The following is a 16,043-nucleotide window of genomic DNA, read 5'->3' as shown; positions in this document are numbered from 1 at the left end:
AATGTTTCCGAGAGAGTTACAGACTCTGAAGCACCTCAATTAAAGATGCATTTTACAAAGAACAACAAATTGTGAATTTTGGAAAGCTTCTGTGGAATGGTACACTTGCGCCACCTAAGGGCAAAACTGACAACCCTATGCTGTGTGTTTAATATTCACTGTATATTTGTTAAGGATATGTCTAATATGTGTCCACATTCTGAGGACTCATTATACTAAACCCGGTAATACAGGGATGACTTATTCCTTTGTGCTTTGATTTCTGTTTCTTGTACTTTGTATTACAAAAATATTCACAAAAATATTCACATTAGTGAAATGTTTTATATTTTGCACTTATTTCTAATTGGGTAAAATAATAATAATAATTTTATTAAATCTCTACTAACCCTGAAATCTCATTTTCATTTACTGCATATTTATAAGGTGAAATGTTAAATAATCTTGAAAACCAATACATCATTTAGACAAGGTCTAAATCTCTTGCTTTGATTACTTAAAGCTGTTTCATGATCAAAATACTATAGCTAATGATTTCTATAATATATTTAAGGAGTGAAAATTAAAACATTTGTATCATACATCCCATATTATGAAATAATTCTGCAATCTTCAGTCCTGTAAGATACAGTATACTTGTCATTTGATGGCTTCACTAAATTACCTCCATTAAATGTTTTAGTCGAAAAGTGTGCACCTTTTGGAAATTATGAATGATTTTATAAGTTCACTGCATGTTTATTTAGCCAGAAATGTAAATAATGTAATGTAATGTAATATATATATATATACTACCCCCTTTTTTTTTTTTTTTTTTTTTTTTTTAATTATGCAATCTGAAGCAGTACTGCTCTCTAATACAGGGGGAGCTGTGGGCAAGAGCCATATATATGGAGGGTAGAAGAAGATAATTTATTTCATCTGAGATCACATGACAGGTGTTCCTCATCCCTTCCCATTGTAGCATTAAAAACTGTCAAGTCATTTTTATTAGTATAGCACTTTTCACAACACACATAGTTTCAAAGCAGCTTTACAGGAAATCATGCATTAACAAAAACAAAAAAAAATCACCTGTAATATCTATCATCTAAACTGTATAAATCATAATAATGACGTGTAGAAATGTATTGCGAATAGATAATTAGGCCTTTGAAAATATATGGTTTGTCTATATTTTCCAAGTGATCGCTGGCAGTTTTATTAGTTTGATGTCTGTAACATCTGTCACTGAACCTGCTGTTTGTATTTGGCTGCATATTCTATAAATGTTTTGAATTCTGCTTCATTCTATGAATGGAATCCAAATGAGATCAATAAAAGAAGCTGTTATAACCACTCTATGTTAATTGAAACTAAGATATATGCAGTATGTTATGTTTAGTTGTAGGCCTATTGTTTACATGCTGCTGTCATGGAGCTAAGCTAATGCTAGCATGCTAACCTTCACCATAGTAGGCACAAACAAGGTTTAATAAAACTCTTGAGTTTTAAAATCATCATCATCAGATTTGGAATATTACATTATCAGACTTGTGGCTTGAGCTCCATAGTGTCTCTATTTTTATTTTTTTATTATTATTATTATTAAGGCCAGCGCTATTTATATTTTCATAGAAATATTTCATGAAAATAATGTTTAGATCAATTCCTATATATTTGAGCTTTTTTAACTGTTTTTCTTTATGAATTTTATGATTTTGGGGTATTTTATGTCACCCTTTTGCTTGAATGACAGCAACTGCTCCAAACAGTAAGTTTGTGAATAACAAGAATAAGCATGTGCTTGTGTGCTTAATTGGATGAAGGAAAAGCTGACCTTCTGTACAAAGGAATTAACAAGGTCAGTCTCACAACCATGCTTGCATTTAATTAGTAATCTAGAAATAAAGCAGAATTTTACAAATGTCTTCCTCATTGTGCATCATAACTTTCTCTGAAAATGTTAAAAATCCTAAAACTTTGTTTCTTTTTTGTGCTCACATGTAGTCTCAGGCTTTTGGACCCCACTTAAAGATGATGACAATGAAAGTAAAGGAAACTAGCAGCATAACCTTAGTAATATTTGTGTATTTGCTGCAGTATTGGTTTTGTATTCAGACAATGCATTGTATATATACAGTACAGGTATATACTGTACATATATAGACAGTATACAATGCACTGTGTATATATACACTCACTGAACACCTTATTAGGAACACCCGTACACCTATTATTCATATGATTATCTAATAAGCCAATTGTGTGAAAGCAATGCAATGCATAAAATCGTGCAGATACGGGTCAGGAGCTGCAGTTCACATCAACAATCATAATGGGGGAAAATGTGATCCCAGTGTCATGATTGTTGATACCAGATGGGCTGGTTTGAGTATTTCTGTTACTGCTGATCACCTGGGATTTTTTAAAGCACAACGATCTCTGAGTTTAATCAGAATGGTGCAAAAAACAAACAACCAAACAAACAAAAACATCCAGTAAGCGGAAGTACAATCACTATAATTGTGGGATGCAGAATAGCATCTCAGAATGCACAACACTTTAAACCTTGGAGCTACAACAGCAAAAGACCACATCGTGTTCCACTTCTGTCAGCCAAGAACAGAAAGCGGAGGCTGCAGTGGGCATAGGTTCACCAAAGCTGGACAGTTGAAGACTGGAAAAACATAGCCTGGTCTGACGAATCTCGATTTCTGCTGAGGCACACAGATGGTATAGGGTCAGAATTTGGCACCAACACCATGAATCCAAGGCCCAACCTGCCTTGTGTAAACATTCCAGGCTGGTGGGAGTGGTGTAATGGTGTAGGGAATGTTTTCTTGGCACACTTTGGGCCCATTAATACCAAGCAATTATCGTTTCAATGTCAAAGTCTATTTGAGTATTGTTGATGATCATGTGCATCCCTACATGCCACAATTTACCCATCTTCAAATGGCTAATTCCAGCATGATAATGCACCATGTCACAAATCAGAAGTAATCTCAAACGGGTTGCATGAACATGAAAATTAGTCCACTGTTCTTTAGTGGCCTTTTCAGTGACAACTGCCCCAGCTGTTTGTGCCACCTTTATCAGCAACAACTGCAACCAAGCACTTCCGATAACTGGAGATCAGTTTTTCAAAATGCTGTGGTGGAATTTTGGCCCACTCTTCTTTGCAGAATTGCTTTAGTTCAGCCACATTGGAGGGTTTTCGAGAATGAACTAACCATTTAAGGTACTGCCAAAGCATCTCAATCTGGTTCAAGTCAGGACTTTGACTAGGCCACTCCAAAACTAACATTTTGCTTCTGAGCCATTCAGAGGTGGACTTACTCCTATGCTTTGGATCATTGTTTTGCTGCATAATCCAGTTGCGCTTGAGCTTCAGTTCACGGACTGATGACCAGGGTTGCAAAGAAATCTGAAAATTCATACTCAAGTAGAAGTACTGTTACTTCCCACAAAATGTAGTGCGAGTAGAGTAAAAGTAGCTGTCCTAAAAACTACTCAAGTAAAAGTAAAAGAGTAGCTCATTTAAAAGTACTCATGAGTAGTGTGTATTGTGTACTGAGTTGCAAAACCTTTATCCCATTATAATGAACACTGTATGCAACTTTTAAAATACATCACTTATCTATGAAAAACACTACATGAATCTGATTCAAAAAAATAAAAGGGAGATATGATAACAGAAATGAAAAGTTTAAAAAGTTATTACCAATACACTGATCACCATTTTAAATCGGAATATATGAAACAATTACATTAAAATCAGTTTATGTGTATGTCTAAATTTTCTTTAATGCCCACGGAGCGTTATTGTTGTGCATAAAACATGTTCAAACGATGCAAGGAATGCAAAAAAAGCTAAATAAGCAGAATCACTTGGCACGTCACGTCCTGCACAATAGAGGAGGTAGAGCAGGCATGGGAAAAGTTGTTTGGTACAGGGGCTACATCATGCTTAAAAAGGAATAATTCACCCAAAAATGAAAATTCTCTCATCATTTACTCTCATGCATCTTGGATGTGTATGACTTTCTGTCTTCTGCAGAACACAAATTAAGATTTTTAGAAGAATATCTCAGCTCTTTTGGTCCATACAATGAAAGTGAATCTTTGCTAAAATATTGAAGCTCCACAAATCACATAAATCAGCTTAAAAGTAGTCTAATCCATGTGCCTCCAGTGGTTTAATCCATGTGCCTCCAGTGGTTTAATCCATGTGTCTCCAGTGGTTTAATCCATGTGCCTCCAGTGGTTTAATCCATGTGCCTCCAGTGGTTTAATCCATGTGCCTCCAGTGGTTTAATCCATGTGTCTCCAGTGGTTTAATCCATGTGCCTCCATTGGTTTAATCCATGTCTTCAGAAGAGATATGATAGATAGAAACAGAGCAATTTGTAATAATTATTTTTACTATTAATTCTCCTCCCTGCTCAGTCAATCTCCATGTATCTTTCTTCTTGTGTTTTTGGTGATTTACTGTCTTCATGCATATAGCCACCTACTGGGCAGAGAGAAGAATTTCTAGCAAAAATGGATTTCATTATTGATCTGTTTCTCACCCACACCTGTCATATCAATTCTGAAGTCATGGATTAAACCACTGGAGTTGTATGTATTACTTTTGTATTTGCTTTTATGTGCTTTTTGGTGCATCAAAATGTTGGCACCCCTTCACTTACCTTGAATGGACCTACAGAGCTGAAATATTCTTCTAAAAATGTTTCTTTGTGTTCTGCAGAAGAAAGTCAAACACATTTGAGATGGCATGAGGGTGAGTAAATGATGATAGAATTAGCTTTTTTTTTTATTTTCTCACCCAATTAGCAAATAGTTTTATGCATATATCAAACAGAATGTTGAGAACTATTTTGTTTTAAATGCCAAGGGGGAAAGGAAAAAAAAATCAAGATAAATTCTCTCACAGCAAGCAAATGTATTTTTGTTTTAAAAATGTTTAGATTTTTTTATGAGACAAAATACTGATTTAAAACTGATCTTGTCGCAGTGTTGTCCTTTTAATCACAGATCAGGGGTAGAATATGCCACCAGGCCTGAGTAGGGACATGAGAGATGCTAGTTTCTTGTTTGAGATGGTGGGCACAAATATGGTTTGTGTTACATTGTAACCACAGCTTTAGTTGAAACAACCCAGCAATACAATGTTGTTTTAATAGCACCATGCACAGAAGGGTTGCTATGGGCATGCTTCCGATCTGCCTTGTGTTACAATGACAAATAAAGAGTCAGATCCTGTTGTCTAGCAGGCCATGTAGCCATAGTAACAGGAAAAAACATTGAGGTCTGGACGAAATGAACAAGAAACAGGAAAAGGAAAACAAATCAGGAGACAAGCAGACAGGAGGTGATAACAAGCAGACATTTCCTCTATGGAGTGTAGGGCTCGATTTAACTTTTCAATCTGTCAAATGGTTATCGATATTGCATCAACCTTGGCACTGCTTTTGTTAATAAATCAATAAATGGTAACAGGGGAATTTTAGACTTGCATCAGCCTTGTTTTTTAAATATGTAGATTTGAAACTGAAAGTGAGTGCACATTGTTAAAACAATCCAGTTTTCTGGCTCAGTTTTCTCATACTTTTCTCTGTATTTGCACAAAATGTACACAGAAATCAAAAGAACATCTTGTTTGTCACCACTTGATATCCAATGTAAAATTTGGGTCCTGAAGCAAAACAATAGGCTCTATGCACGTCGCAGTTCCATTAAAAAATGCCATTATTTCATATGAACAAGTTAATAATTGTATTTTATTGAGAAAATATTTTAGTTTGACTTGTATATATTTTTTATTAGATCAGATAACATTTTAAGCTGGGGGGGGGTTTAATCTTTTTGTCAACTTGTTCTCTTTGAATTAGGACTGGTTTTATATTTCTTTTTGCATCTAATTATTCGTAGGCCTCATGTATCTGAGAGTAGGCATCTAATTTTTTGATATATATATTTATATTATTTTTTTTACAATTTTTGACTTTTTTACTAAATAAAACATTTTCAAAATGTATGTTCATCTTTCTCCCTAACAGTGTCAATGAAAGACAAGGTGACAGGAGAGGTCAGCGTGAGGGCAGTCTGTCATAGGTCCATGAGGAAAAATGAAAAGCCACACGAATTGAGAGTAGGGTGACTAGGGTCAATGTTAGGGTAATGGTTAGGCCTGCTGATAAGTTGCCCATATCAGCTAATAAGTAGCATTATCTAAATGTATATGGCTTAGTCTCTGTCTACTGTTTATGGACATGAATGGGTAGGCCTACATTTTAACATATGTGCCTCTCATCTAGATTACACTATGCTTTTATTAGTTATATTTTCCTCTTGTTAACAGTTTAGCTCTTGAGAGGTATTTGTCATCTAAGCTTCTATTTCTCCCTAGATGGTGTTAAAACACTCGAAACCTGTCATTTTGGCGAGCACCCACTGCTCCTGTGTGGCGGGGTGTGCCTTGTGCAACCATTTGGTTGCACTACTGTATCAAACAGCACACTTCTCACAATTAAGCATCCCTGCTGTACCCCCAGTGCACAGTTGCACAGACACTGAGCAGATCTGGCATAAACCAAGGACCTTGGTAAGTCATCTGTCTGTCATGTGAATTGTACCTATGCACATGTAGCTATTGTGATGCCATGTCAAAATGTGTCTTTGCTGTCAGGGTGTTAGGCCAGGTCCGGTGGGAGACATGGAGGTCCGCAAACCCCAAAATTCAACCGCGGTTTGTGTGAGGTGAGATTATATTACCTTTTGTTTATGTGTTTAATATGTACGCTGCCGTTTTTTTTAAACGTTTTTTTCACTTTACCTTTTTCAGAAGTTCTCTCTACAAAGCACTGGATGGGGAAATGCCAGATCTAGCCACATTGAGAGTGGCAGAGGTATACAAGCACTTCCCCCCTTTGCTTGCACCTCTAGTGACCACCATGGGCATGTCAGCAGAAGTCCCATTAGTTCAGTCAGCTTTTGGAGCTGTCCAGGCAGGGAGTGTGCTGTCATTTCAGCTAAAACCACCAGAAATGCAGGACATCATCAACATCCCAGGCGCCCCTGCCCAACCTTCTATTCCCATCCAAAGCTATAGGCTTGAGCCAACCACATGCGCTTATGTGTTATCAGAGGACGAACATGTATATATGAAATCGCTACAGGTGTCATTCGACATGGCCCACAGGGTTGAAGCTGCAACACGGGAGCAGAGCTCATGCCAGGAATGGCATCGACTGAGAAAGATGCGAGTCACATCTACACGCTTTCACGAGGCATGCCATGTTCGCTGTCATACATCTTCTGAAAATCTGGCACACAGAATTTTGAGAGGGACTGTCATGACGAAGGACATGAGGAGAGGAATCGATATGGAGCCAGTTGCCGTGACAGAGTATTGCAGTTTAAAAAATGTGAATTATTGACCCTGCGGGTTCATTATACACCCTGATGCTCCATGGCTGGGATGCTCTCCCGATGGAGTCGTTTTCGATCCTTCTGACAACCCACCATTTGGCCTGCTGGAAATAAAATGCCCCAACATCCAGAGTTATGTTGACTGTCCCTACCTCAAAATGTCAGATGGTTCTTTGCAGCTTAGGAGGCAGCACAAGTATTACTGGCAAGTGCAAGGTCAGATCCTCCTAACAGGTTTCGAGTGGTGTGATTTTGTTGTATGTGCACAGGAGGACATGCTTGTTGAGCGTATATACAAAAATATCGATGTAATGCGCACCATTAGAGACCGAGCAGATCTGTTTTTTTTTTTACCACTACCTACTGAAGTGTTTGCGTGTTTAGGTCATTTTTAGATAACCAGTTAAGTATTTCTCAATTTCTACAATTGTTGCTTTATTTAATGACTGTGTGTTACAGTGTGGCCACATACCACTGGTGGTCCATTCAATTATAATATACAGCATTATATTTATTGTATTCTTATTTATTTACACTATAAACAATATTTACATATATACACACATACTATATTTATACAATATAATATATATATACACCTATCTATTATATTACATTAGACATGTATATGCACATATATATTTAGATTTGTATAGGCTAGTTAATAAATACATATGTTATGCATTATGAAATTATAATAAAAAATGCATAAGGAAACACTGTCTTAGTTTTGTCTGTTGATCAGAGTTATGAACAGAGTGTGAAATCCATAGTTTTTACAAAAGTATATGTACAATATTTACATTTACCTTAGCACATTAACAAGGATGAGGGTTTTTAGACTCAGTGGCAAGGAAGAACTCGTCTATTGCAGGAAGTGCCCGAGTGTTTCCAGCCTCCTTGGTGACTTTGGAGTTGGTGACACGAATCATTCTGTGCGTTGCCGGTTCAATCAGTTCCCAGAAGGCCATCAGGTGGTTATAGGTTGCAAATCTGTCAAGAAATAAACGTACATTGGTTCTCACATGGCATAAAAGACTTACACTTAGCTTTATAGTATAGTAATTTCCAGTTTAGGAAATAAGAATGCTGAACTAAAAGTAACTGTTACAACAATCTTGTAATACATCACGAGTCATGAAAATTATGGAATTCGGTTTGTATGATTAAACTAACTCCGATTGCTGTTGAAGACAACAGATGTTATTCATACTTATAATTATGTTAGCCTATGTTGTTGTTATTATTATTTTGGTCGGTGTAGCCTACTTTTACGTGCAGCTAGCTTATACAACTCCAATAATATTTAATAACAACATGGACTAGTGTTTTCAAGACAAAGGCAACGCTATTACAAATGCTTATCACAGGCAATATAATTTTACCTTGTATAAAAGCGTATGTCCTCATCGGACCCAGCAAATCTCTGGAGACTAAAGCGAAGTATGATCTTGGTCTGGTCCAACTGCTTCCGTAGATCTTCTATCTCCCTCGTCAACTCCTCATTTTCATGTAATACCATGTCCACAGCTGCAGCTTCGGGAACTGAACAATAATCGTGTCCAGTCCAAAGTCCATATCTTGCCCTACGTCCGAGTCAGGATCAGGATCAGGGGGCAGCGGTCTCTCTCGCCGTTCCCAAACACTCGACCGGAAACTGTTTGCCCAGTAGAGAGTGTAGTCGGAAACACGTCACAATCCCCGCTGCATAGAGCCTATTGAGAACCACTGATCCAAGAGGCTTGTTCACTCTGAAAGTGTCCTACTAACTTATATTTGGATATCTTGCAGGTTACCTCATTTCAGAACAAACAACAGTGTCTTTCAAAATCTCACTATACACAGCTGCTTATAAATAACCACACAAATGCAAGGTTTAACCTCAACTATCAGTGCTGGAAATAATCAGAGCTAGCTGCCTGCATATGTGTGAATATACAGTAAGTGTGATGAGTTACAAAGAAAAGGCACGCAAAGGAGAATGATGACACAGGCCAAGATTTTGTGGATGTGCAAAAGAATTAGAGTAAAAAAAATACAAAACAGCTGAAGGATGGATTTACTATATCAAGAGAAAAATAGGGTGGAATTAGCTTCGGCCTGCCATCACTTATCCATTTTGAGATTTTAGCAAGGAACATTTAAACCAGTTAAGGCCTTTTTATTACTACTTTTTACTTTCTACTTCTGGGCTGACAGTAAAGCTAAGCACCATCCACAAAATGTGTATTTTTTGTATTAGCTCTAATGCTAACAGTGTGCTAACCTAGCGGGCTAGCAGATCAGTTGTTGCCTTTTGTGTTTTTAGGGTATTGTTTTGTGTGTGTGTGTGTGTGTGTGTGTGTTTCGAACCAAATCAGAAGAAACCTTGCTGAAATAAACAGTTTAAACCAGCCTAAACTGGTTTTCTGGAATTAGCTGGATTTAGACTTAGCTGGTCATGCTAGGAGACTGGCTGGTCAACCACCAAAACAAGCTGAACACCAGATTGGTCAAGCTGGGAGACCAGGTAAACCAGCTTAAACCAGCAATCCAGCCTAGGCTGATTGAAGATATTTTTCAGCAGTGGAAGCAAGCACACATTGAAAAATCTTACATTCATTCTTTGAAAGAAAAAAAAAAAGAAAAATAATGGCACTGCCGAAGGGCAGTTGAAAATTGTCGAAATTTCTCCATTTTATTTTTGGTGATATTTTGACAATGTTAAGTATTTCATTACAACACTAAAATGGACGCCATCTAGTCATTAGGAACGGTGCTCAAGTCTTGCAAAAGTACTAGGAAAAGAGTGGCACCTTTGTATCGGTTAACCGGCTAGTTTACATTAAATAGCCTTTCAATTCTTTCAACAAAAAACATGAACAAGCTTACATTGGACTACTCAAAGTGATCAGTACAGCTCAGGCACAGCTTGAAGTTGAACATAAAAAAAAAGACATTCATTTCTGTGAAATCACATTTGTTGACACAGAGAGTAGCGGCATAGTCTAATACTGTGTAAAATTTTGGATTAAAGGTCTTATGGCACATTCGCAGTGTAGCAACCAGGCAGCACTGACTGGGTTTTTGTATCGTAATACTCTCAAACATAAGGAAATGGTTTTTAACTTCACAGTGTCACACCATCCTTCCATGTTCTTCACTAGTGGAGTAACACCAAGAAAGAGCATTCCTCTTTAATCTTAAAGGGACAGTTCATCCTAATATACAAATTATGTCATCATTCACTCGCCCTGGGTGAACATTTCTTGGTGAACTATTCTTTTACAGTGTGGTCACACTAGACTATGTGCTCCCTTTGAAATTTCATCTTCCATTGAACAGCCTTAATTAAGGAATTTGTATAGAGGATGTAAACATTATTGACTGACCTCTAGGCTCAATAAAAGGAATAGAAACTTCAAAGCTCTATTTTTGCAATGTTGTGGGATAGTGGAGTAGATTGTATATTTGTAACATTTTGAATGTAGTATTATTTGTTTTTTTTAAGATTTATTTTGAATTAAAAATAGATCCCATACAGCATGCCAACATATTCTATAATCGTTACAGTGTCCAAAGTAATTTAGCTTGTTCAAAGCCTTGTGCAACTGCATCATTATACTTGACCTAAACTCGTCAATTTCTCACTATTACCTATGCCTGGAATGTATTGCACCTGCTTCAAATGTGACAAGAACGCTTCCAGAAGTTTGTCCTTATGAGGGGTTCAGTTTCCACAACCTCTCAGAGTGGCTTAACAGTTCACTATTCATTCATTGCCAAATACAAACCTCACTTTCATGGATGGAACCTTTAGGATTTAATGGTGCACTCAGTTATTCAAATCCAATACACTTTTTGTCAAATTCTGCAAATATGTCCTCACAGTCCGTTCTGTGTGTGGGCTGAAAAAAAATAAGTATTTGTACACAGCCCTGGCCCTGTAAATGGGACAAAAACAAAGTGGATCAGACCGATTCACTCAACATTACTCCAGTCAATCAGCAACAGGGAGTGATTCTTGCATGTGCACAGGATGGGGGGTGGGGGCAGAGCAAGAGGGAAATTCATAAGAAGCAAATATGGCTGATGCAAACTTTCTTTCTCCGAGGAGGACAAATGGCTGGGAAACAGACCAAGAGGAAAATGTCAGACGAATATAAACTAAAAAATAAGGATTATGTTAAGTCGAGGGCTAGGAGCCGCATCAACAGGTGTTCAATGGTGGAGCGACCTCCGAGATTTAAAAGGCATGAAGACGGATGCAGAAGCTCTTCTTCTTGTCGATAGGTGGGTAACATACATTTTGCTATGTTTCACAGAACCCATATATGCTGTTGTTTTGATGTTGATTTAGTAGCAGGATAGTTGTGTGTGTCTGGAGCTCTTGTGCGTAAAACCGTCTCACGTGCATGAATTTGGGGGTTGGAGCTTCCAAAGGAGCACTGAAGGGAGGGGTGTGTTTGTTTTGGCAGTTGAGTTCAAACATCAACAGTGTTTCTCAGGAATCGCTGAGTGCACCTTTAAAGCTTTGAAAATGAGACTTGCGGCCAAAACAAAGGCATTCGCTTGCAGTCTTGTTTTCTCCAGTTTAGCTCACTGCTTGTTTTTACATGCGGTTTCTTCTTCATTAACATTCAAAGTGCAACGCATAAATATCTATGGTTGTGAAACAACTTGTGGATTTCAATTACCCAGTCTTGTGGTTGACCACTGGAAAATCTTTCTTTTATTAACTGGGTTTAGAAATTATCACATTGAATGTCATGGGTGGAATATGGTCAGCTGTATTATAACGTAATGAGACATTCAAGAATAATGGCGTTCCTACCTGTCTTAAAGGGATAGTTTACCCCAAATTGAAATTTCTGTCATCATTTATTCACCCTCAAGTTTTCCCAAACCCATATGACTTTCTTTATACAGTAATGTGGAACACAATACGTGTATGACAGATTGTACAATCTTAGTCAACATTCAATTTCATTGCCTTCTTTTTCCATACAATAAAAGTGAATGGTGATTAGTGTTGGGCAAGTTACTTAAAAAATTAATACCCTACAAATGACTAATTACTTTTCAAAATTGTAATCAAGTTTCTTTACTGATTACTTCATCAAAAAATAATCACATTAAAAATTACATTACTTTTAAGTTACATTCTAAAACACTTTTCACAGAAACATTTTAGTTTTTCCACTTGAAGATGCACATTGTAACTATTTTTGCATGTGTTATCTTGGACTTACAGTGGCGTGGATACAGCATCATTAAAAATTATGTAAGATGTCATGTACAAATTCATTATTCACAGTCAGCTATGATTAATTTAATCCAAGAGTGAACGTGTCCAATAAAAAGATGGTGACTGAGATTAAGCGAAAAGTATTCAGCTGGTCATGTGATCATAACATGGCCCCCCATGAGTGGACCCTCTCCATGTAGATGAAAACTGCTTTATAATTACTGCTATGACTTTGAGTCTTAATCTCATTTGAGTTGTTATGGTTTTATTCATATGTTTAAAAATGACAAATAATTTATTTAGGAGTTAAACTTAAAATAATAAATTACTGAGCGGACCTTTAACAAATTCAAAATAATGTCTATATTTCCTCCTGGCTCATTGTAGTACGTCCTTCAGCTGTCATAGAATCAAACACACATACATATTAACATATGAATTCATATTTTAAATGTATTGTATAATATTATTTAAAACCCAAAAATGTAACCCAAGTAATTTAATTAAGAATCTACCTTAGTTTTCAGTAACTGTAATCTAATTACAAGATTTTCAAATGTAATAAGTTACATTATTATTTTTTAAACTTGAAAGTAATTCAATTACAGTAACTAATTACTTTGTAACACCCAACACCTGATGACTGAGGCTAAACTTCTGCCTCATATCTCTTTTTGTTCCACAGAAGAAATAAAGTCATAGAGGTTTGGAACAACATGAGAATGAGTAAATGGTGACAGAATTTTCAAGTTTGGGTGAGCTATCCATTTAGTCCACTTTTAGCCACAAACAAAGACAGGAGAAACCAGTAAACTATCCAGCTTGCCTTGTTAATAATGTAACAATGATAAACAACAGATTTCAATTACACTCACTTGATCCCTCTGATTTTAAAAGAAAATACAATTAAATACAAAAAATAATAACATGACTTATGGTGGGTAGAAAGTACAGTATAAAAATCATACAATCAGAAGTGCTCAAATGTGGTTGTTACATTTTTCGTTCTCTTCAAATTAGGCAAATACTTTTTTTTCTAGATGTCACCTCAAGGGAGTGGTGTAGGGTCAGGAAGGAAAACAGGGGTAATGGGGCAAGAGGTAAGGGGTTGGGAGACTAGGGAGGGGAGAATCATAGGCCCTTTGGAGGGTTTGGCACTTGATATGACAGTGGTCTGAGTAAGCACCTCCATTTATAGACATCCCTCCCCCTAACCCCTTATTCTCCTGTTGGCTGAAGGGAGGTCTAGCCCAGGCTGGTTATGTTAGCCCTGCCACCAGGGGGCGCAACAATACGTTGGGTGTTGCGACGGGGGATGTTGTCGTCTACCTGAGCACCTGAAAAAAAGAAGGAAACAGATGAACCGATATTAAAAGAATAGATCACCCCAAAATGACATTTATTAAAGTTATACAGGATTAGAACATGAAGGTGAGTAAATTATGACAGAATTTTCCTTTTTGGGTGAACTATCCCCTTAAATCAACCTCTTGGCTCATATTAAAGAGTGATGTTCTCTTTCTGCATACAAAGTAGTCAGCATTAGTCCATGTCACTGACATCATGCTACATGTCGCTGTGGCTTTAATGGTTCCTTAGCAATTCCAGATGTATGATCAAAGTCAAATTCTCCAGGGCAATGAAGTAATACAGTAAGTGACTTACAATAATTAGCTTACTAATTTCTAGTCCACTTACTCACCGGAAAGGCTGAAGCCAGAATGGTGTAGGTTACGGACAGGTTGAGCTGCCTGCTTGGCTGGAGAGGTCTTGGCAGAGGAAGCAGGTGTCACTGCTTTGGGCGTCACCGAGACTTCACAGACTGGCCCATCGTAGAGACCCCGGGGGACACCCCTCAGTTCAGCAAGCTAAAAAAACAATGGTGATGGTATGACAATGTTATATATAAAATCAGATATTCTTTTATATACAGGTATATGGAGATGATAACCTTCGTGGCTCTACAATATGAGACAGCGTAACAGTCAACTAGCATTTTATGTCAGTAATTCACCATTTAAGAATACATAAAAAATAAATGGGGAGAGCCATGAACTGTCGCAAAATTGTCCGTGACTTCTCTTTTAAAACATCAATTTATCATAGTAAACTCCACATATATTTCATTGTGTATGAACTGTAAGATTAATGATCAAATGTCTGAAGTCCACACTGAATTAAATACTAAATAAAATCAGCCAAATAACATAGGACAATGCATCGACATTACCTTAATTTGGCTGATGAAGGCTTTAGTTGGCATTAATTTATTGTCTACTAAGAGAGTATAGTCCATCCTATGACCAATATGATGAAATTGGGCATCAAAACACTATAAAGTGCAATAAACAATACACCAATCAGCCACAACATTAAAACTACCTGCCTCATATTGTGTAGGTCCTCCTCATGCTGCCAAAACAGACCAACCCGCATCTCAGAAAAGCATTCTGACATGATATTCTTCTCACCACAGTTGTACAGAGCGGTTATCTGAATTACCATAGACTTTGTCAGTTCGAACCAGTCTGGAAATTTTCTGTTGACCTCTCTCACCAACAAGGTGTTTCCATCCAAAAACTGCCCCTCACTAGATGTTGTTTGTTTTTGGCACCATTCGGAGTAAATTCTAGAGTCTGTTGTGTGTGAAAATCCCAGAAGATCAGCAGTTACAGAAATACTCAAACCAGCCCATCTGGCACCAACAATCATCCATGTGATTATTTAAACAGCCAATTGTGTGGCAGCAGTGCAGTGCATAAAATCATTCAGATATGGGTTAAGAGCTTCATTTAATGTACACAGCAACTATCAGAATGGGGAAAAAAGTGATTTGGACTGTAGCATGATTGTTGGTGCCAGACGGGCTGGTTTGAGTATTTCTGTAACTGCTGATCTCCTGGGATTTTCAACAACACAATTTGGAATGCCCAATTCCCACTACTTAGTAGGTTCTCATGGTGGTGTGGCTACTCACCTCAATCCGGGTGGCAGAGGACAAGTCTCAGTTGCCTCTGCTTCTGAGACCTTCAATCCATGCATCTTATCCAGGGCTTGCTGTGCATGGCACCATGGAGAGACACAACACAGGAGGCTCATGCTACTCTCCGCGATCCATGCACAAATTATCACGCACCCCATTCAGAGCGAGAGTCCCTAATTGTGACCATGAGGAGGTTACTCCATGTGACTCTACCCTTCCTAGCAACTGGGCCAATTTGGTTGCTTAGGAGACATGGCTGGAGTCACTCAGCATGAACTGGATTTGAACTTGTGACTCCAGGGTTGGTAGAGGCAGGTGGGTTTAATGTTGTGGCTGATATGTGTATATCTGTTCTCTAACATGGCTCCAAATACAGTATAATATTAGAGGGAAAAAATCCCTGATATTACCTGC

At 37.5% G+C, this 16,043-nt stretch overlaps 1 protein-coding gene across 2 annotated transcripts in view; it reads right to left on the bottom strand.

Moving 5' to 3' along the window:
* Nucleotides 1–12,107: 12,107 nt before the first annotated feature.
* The window catches only part of LOC127635838 (dihydropyrimidinase-related protein 2), a 33,868-nt gene continuing 29,932 nt past the window's right edge, over nucleotides 12,108–16,043 (bottom strand). For both annotated transcript variants that reach the window (XM_052116082.1, XM_052116081.1), the window contains 2 exons: nucleotides 14,349–14,514; nucleotides 12,108–13,983 (listed from right to left, as the gene is read on the bottom strand). In XM_052116082.1, coding sequence (XP_051972042.1) covers nucleotides 13,892–13,983; nucleotides 14,349–14,514 — 258 coding nt within the window. In that variant the 3' untranslated portion in view covers nucleotides 12,108–13,891. The remainder of the gene's footprint in view (nucleotides 13,984–14,348; nucleotides 14,515–16,043) is intronic.

This window comes from Xyrauchen texanus, chromosome 43 (assembly GCF_025860055.1).
Source record: "Xyrauchen texanus isolate HMW12.3.18 chromosome 43, RBS_HiC_50CHRs, whole genome shotgun sequence".
Classification (NCBI taxonomy): domain Eukaryota; kingdom Metazoa; phylum Chordata; class Actinopteri; order Cypriniformes; family Catostomidae; genus Xyrauchen; species Xyrauchen texanus.
This window is presented reverse-complemented; position numbering and strand designations above follow the sequence as displayed.